General features: G+C 41.6%; 1 protein-coding gene across 1 annotated transcript in view; it reads left to right on the forward strand.

The window, feature by feature from the left end:
- Window positions 1–219: 219 nt before the first annotated feature.
- The window catches only part of LOC109928459 (xeroderma pigmentosum, complementation group A), a gene marked incomplete at its 3' end in the record, with an annotated part of 6,661 nt that continues 1,039 nt past the window's right edge, over window positions 220–5,841 (forward strand). Inside the window, exons 1-4 of the mRNA XM_048593702.1 lie at window positions 220–579; window positions 1,001–1,219; window positions 1,462–1,572; window positions 4,609–4,714. Coding sequence (XP_048449659.1) covers window positions 1,039–1,219; window positions 1,462–1,572; window positions 4,609–4,714 — 398 coding nt within the window. The remainder of the gene's footprint in view (window positions 580–1,000; window positions 1,220–1,461; window positions 1,573–4,608; window positions 4,715–5,841) is intronic.

Consider the following 5,841-nt stretch of genomic DNA (forward strand, 5'->3'; position numbering starts at 1 on the left):
TCCCCATTGATTGAGCCTCAGGTTCCCCAATGAATGAGCCTCAGGTTTCACAACGAATGAGCCTCTGGTTCCCTATGGCACGGGCTGCCGCTTCCCCTCAGCCACCTGCAGGGGGCGGAAGCCCGGTGCGTGTGACGTCATCGCGTCACGGAAGCGTCTGGTGTCGGCCGTGTGTGTACCGTCACTTCCGGAAAGGGTCAGTGGCCGGAAGTGGTGTTGGAAAGACAGGGAGAGTGTGAACACATCCATTCAATCCAAGAATGATAAATCTGAATGTGTCTCGGTGACGAGAGGCTGTGAGATGTGCAGGTGGGAGGAGGTATTTGGGTACTGGGATAAATTTAATAAAATCCTGTCCACAGGTAGAGAAAGGAATCAAGAAAGCTAATGGAATATTGGCTGTTATCTCAGAAACTCAAAGTAAGAAAATGAGGCTTTGGCTGTGCAGGATCCTATCTGCAGCATTACCTTCACTTTTGGGCGTGTATTTTACGAAGAATATTATTGACTTTGGAGGAGGATGAAACAGGATCACCAGAATGATACAAGGGCTTAAAGAGACATCATTACAGAAACATGGCATGTATTTTTTTTTGAGTGCAGGATATTGAAAAGTGAATGAGTCAAAGTGTTTAAAATGATGAAGGATTTGGGAAACCCAAAAGAACCGAGGATGCTGTAAATCAGGAACAAAAACTGCCTGTCAGTCGCTTTCCCAGAAACTTCTGTTTTCGTGAAGGATTCAGGAGGGTAGACACAAGCTGGGAAATCCAGGTTAAAGAGCCACGAGCTTAAAATCAAAGCTAAATGCACGAATGATGCTCAATATGTGCCAGATATCAATCCTGGCATCTTTCTGATCTCTGTGGGTCAATTCCCAAAATGAACACACTGATTGCCAATTAATTCAACAGACTGCAAGCCATTGGTCTTTATTGTGAACCCTGCCTTCTTTTCGTATCAGATGTTCTAACTGTGCTGTACCTAATTATTCTTCCAGCTGGTTGGAAGTGACGAGGCAAAAACCTAATTCCAAACATGAATTTGGAGGCGAAGAGTGGATCGTCATCGACCTCTGCTGATACAGGACAGGGAGAGCCGGAGCAGAAAAAGTCTCTACCACCTGTTGTGTTGGCCAAGATTGAGCGGAACCGACAGAGAGCACTGATCCTGCGGCAGGCCAGGCTAGCCAGCAGACCCTACCCTTCCGCTGATTCAGGCAAGTAGTGTTTTTCTGATGTTAATACACTGATTTGTTCTGTAGTGTTACGTCTGAATAGAATTATTTAAATATGCTCTGTAGCTGAGAGCTCGGAACTAAGACAAAAAGATCTTGCTGTTTAGAATTTAAATCTAAGCCCTGTTTTTAAGCATGATCTGTGTTCACTGATGGATGTAATCCTGTACATTCTGCAATACCACAGTTTTGTCTAAAAGGATATTTATATTTGTATCTAACAGGTGGCACTGTTGCAAAGCTTGCACCCAAAGTAATAGATACAGGAGGAGGATTCTTTCTAGAGGAGGAGGAGGAAGAGCTTCCTGAAGTGAATAAAGTTGTACATCAACCAGGTACATTTGTATTAAACATTCTAGCACAGTATGATTGGGATGGGATTGCATCCAGAGGGGATGCAGAGGAGATTCACCAGGTTGTTGTTCACCCTGGAGTATTTTAACTATGAACAGGTACTAGATAGGCTGTGATTGTTATCCTTCGAGCAGGGAAGGCTGGGCAGATGGGGAGGGGTGCTGACTGAGATGTACAAAATTGAGGGACAAAAGTAAAAGGAAACATCCTTTAGTAGAGGGATCAATGACCACAGATCAAGAGGTTCGGAAGTATTTAAAGAATGTCTTTCGACATTCAGGTGATGGAGTCTTTGATACTTAGTGCCTGAGAGGTTATAAACACAGGAACCATCGCAACTTTTAAAACTTGAAATGTCCTAGCAACGAGGCCACGGGCCACGTGCAAAAAAAATGCAACTAGAGGAGATAGGTTCTTGATGACCAGTGCAGGTATGATTGGCCAAAGTGACTCTTTCCATGGTGTAAAACTAAGGTTTAACCTTTCTGACTCAATCAGTACAGGTCCGAGGTGCACATAAAGCACAGAAAAATCCCTAAAGTGATTTTTAAAAAAAAAACAAATTCTGGGCTACTGCTACCAAATGATGCAACCTCACGAGACTTGTCCAGATTAGAAGTACTGAATATTATTTAAATAGGGAAAGACTGCAGAAAGCTACAGCAAAGGGATTTAGGGGTCTTTGTGCATGAATCACAAAATACTTGCATCCAAGTTCATTGGGTAATGGGGAAGGCAAATGGACTTTTGACCTTTATTTCAAAGGGGTTGGAGCATAAAAGTGGGGAGGTCTTACTAAGATGGTATAAGGCATTAGTCAGACCACAACTGGAAAACTGTTATGGTCCTGTACCAAAAAAAAAATACTGGCAATGGAAGCAGTCCAGAGAAGGTTCACTAAGTTGATCCTGGGCATGGAAAGATTTTCTTATGAGGAAATGTTGAGTAAGTTGGATTTATACTCGTTGGAGTTTAGAAGAATGAGAGCATATAAGATTCTTAGGGGCTTCACAGGGTAGGGGCAAAGAGATTGTTTGCCTTTGTGGGAGAGTTCAGGCCAGAGGACGTATCTCAAATTGAGGGGTTAACCATTAATAATAGTCACACAGCACGGAAACAGACGCTTCAGTCCAACCAGTCCATGTCGACCATAATCCCAAACTGAACTAGTCCCATGAAGAGTTTATTTTCTGACGATAGTGTATCTGTGGAATTCTTTACACAAAGGGCTGTCGAGGCTGGGTCGTTAAGTATATTCAAATCTCAGACAGATTCCTAATCAGTAAAGTAAATGGACAGTTATCGAGATAAGGGAGGAAAGTGAAGTTGAAGATTATCAGATCAGCGCATTGAATGGCAGAGTAGACTTGATGGGCCTGGTTCTTCTGATCTTGTTGCTGTTATATATAGCGTGGTCTGCAGAAAATACTGGAAATCATTTCAGTATAGGAAAACACGCAGCCTGTGGTTTGGTATGTACAGTATAATCTGCATCAGCTCACAGCCTACATTTCCCTGGATGGTGGCCTTGCCTGTGACACTCACGTCCTATAAATAAATCACAAGTACTCCGTTTAGTTGTGGATGGACAAATGGACAAGATGCATTAGCTGATCAAACCTCATTCTTTATTGGTACAGCATCCATACAAGTTGCATTTTACTGTCTAACAGACTGGCTAACAGACTGTCAACTTGGGTATTTCCTCCTCCCTGCCCATTTGACCCTCCCAGGCTTTAATTATCAGTCACAGCATGCAATGCATTTGCCCATACAAGTAAAAGATTTATAGTGTGAGGATGACATTTGACCAATTTTGTTTATGCATGTAATTGATCCTTTTCCAATTGGAAACAGTTTCTCCTTATTGAATCAAAACACTCCATAATTTTTGAACAACTCAGTCAAATCTCCCCTCAACCTCCTTTGCTGTCAGTTCTAGTAGGATCTCCATCTCTTTGAATTCTTCCCTGATGATATTCCATTAAGTCCCCTATACGACTTCTGTAAGTCCTTTACATCCTTACTAAAATGAGGTGCCCAGAACTGGCAACAATATACCAGCTAGGGTCCAACCAGGTTCAGTGTAACTTCTTTGCTTTTGTGCTCCATATGCATTTATTTAAAAATCCAATGTGTATTTTGTTACAATCGTCTCAATTTGTGCTGCCATCTTTACTTAATTGTATATTTCCTTTAAAATTGTTCCATTTCGCTTATGTTGCATCTCCTTCCTGCCAAAATGAATCACTTCATCCTTGTGTTAAATTGTATCTGCGTCTTCCTGGAGTTTATTACAACTCTCCTCACTGTCTACACTTGAGTTGTCTGTTAGCAGCAAACTTTGACATGATCTTCTGCATATCTAAGTGAATAATATATAGCAAAAAGAGCATGGTCCTACTATTAACCCCCATGGAATGTAATTGCAGATTTCATTCCAGTTTGAAAGGAAGAAAGTTCACTTCTGTCCCTAAGCCAATTTAGGATCCAGATTACCCCTGTAATTCCAAATTTTCATTTTTGCTAAATGTATACTTTCTGGCAGTTTATGAAAAAGCCTCTTGGAAGTCCAAATGCGCATCAATCACAGTATCCTCAACAGCATTCTCTGTTACTTTGTGTTGGCCAAGACAACAGGAGAACTTCTTGTTCCAGTTTCAGTCGTACAATGGACTGTTCCCTGGGTTTTCGGTTTAAAGAACAACCAATTGACAGGATCTTCAACCACACAGTGCTGCCACCATTACTGAATCAAGATAATTGATCTATTTTACTGGGACAAATTATGCTGCAGGTCTGAGACTCCATTTTGGGGTGACACTGTACAACACTAATTACTTAAGTGCCTATAAATGTATGGGCCAGACCTCTTGTAGCTACTGTTTTACTGTCTTTATTACTCAAGTGCAGGTAATCGTTTCAGAAAATTTTCATCGTGCTAATTTTTTTTTCCCCCCTCTGCCACATTATAAGAAAGTTGTCGCTAATTCGAAATATGCTGTCTGTAACTGCAGGACCTGTCTTGGAATTTGATTATTTATTGTGTGAAGAATGTGGCAAAGAATTCATGGACTCCTTTCTCAGCAGTCACTTCGATTTACCTGTCTGTGATAATTGCAGGTATTGACAGTAATTTTATCCTTAGATACATAAGCTATGTTTAATGTTATGGGGGAGAAATTGAAAAGAAGTGGTCACAATGGCATCCCAATTGTAACTAAGCATATTGGATCAGATTGTTATTAATTACAGGTAAGTGTTTGTCAGGTATTTTCCAGAAATACAAATTGTTTATTCTTGGGCTGCAGGCATCACTATCAATACAAACATCCATTGCTGGTTAAAACCCGAAAGAACGGCAGATCAGAAATGGAAACAGAAGTTGCTGGAAAAGCTCAGCAGGTCTGGCAGCATCTGTGAAGAGAAAGCAGAGTTGGTGTTTCGGGTCCGGTGACCCTTCCTCAGAACTGTTATTGGAAGGACAGACCATCCCATTGGGATGGGGAGAGAGGACATGCTGCAGTGCTCTAGTGAATCACAGCGTAAACTGGAGAAACAACAACTCACGTTCAGACGAGGCACTTTACAGCCTTCTGGACTTAATATTGAGTTCAACACCTTCAAATTGTGAATGAACTCTGTTCTTCCCCTTCTTTTAGCTTGTTACATTCTGTTATGTCCTCTGTCCCCTCCCCACATTCCAGTGGGACTGTCTGTTCTTTCCAGTCTGGCAGGAGACATGCCATTGTTCTGCCGTACTGATCACTTAATCTGAAATATCAACATCTTTTCTGCACCAGTCCTCTACACCTACTAGCCCAACCCACCACCAAACTATAGCATAAATGCTGCCCCCTCCACAACACTTTGCTTCAGCTCTGAAGTCATCTAGACTTGAAACATTAGCTTGCTCTGTCTCCATGGATATTGCCTGACACACTGTGATCCCCAGCTTTTATTGTTTTCAGTGCAGATTCCAGCATCTGCAGTGATTTCCTCCTACCAATGATTGTGGTTGCTTTTACTCCTAAGTTTTTTTACTAATCAGATTTTTGAAAAAAAAAGTTAAATTGCCATAGAACACTTGCATTCACATTTTGAATTATTAGTCCATGAATATAAGCACTACATGACTCTAGTAGCAGAGCTGACCAGGAAAAAGAGATAACAAGGTGTAGAGCTGGATGAACACCGCAGGCCAAGCAGCATCAGAGGAGCAGGAAAGCTGATGTTTCTGGTCTAGACCC

The sequence above is a fragment of the Rhincodon typus genome, unplaced genomic scaffold (assembly GCF_021869965.1).
Source record: "Rhincodon typus isolate 14 unplaced genomic scaffold, sRhiTyp1.1 hic_rhity00003616, whole genome shotgun sequence".
In the NCBI taxonomy this organism is placed as follows: domain Eukaryota; kingdom Metazoa; phylum Chordata; class Chondrichthyes; order Orectolobiformes; family Rhincodontidae; genus Rhincodon; species Rhincodon typus.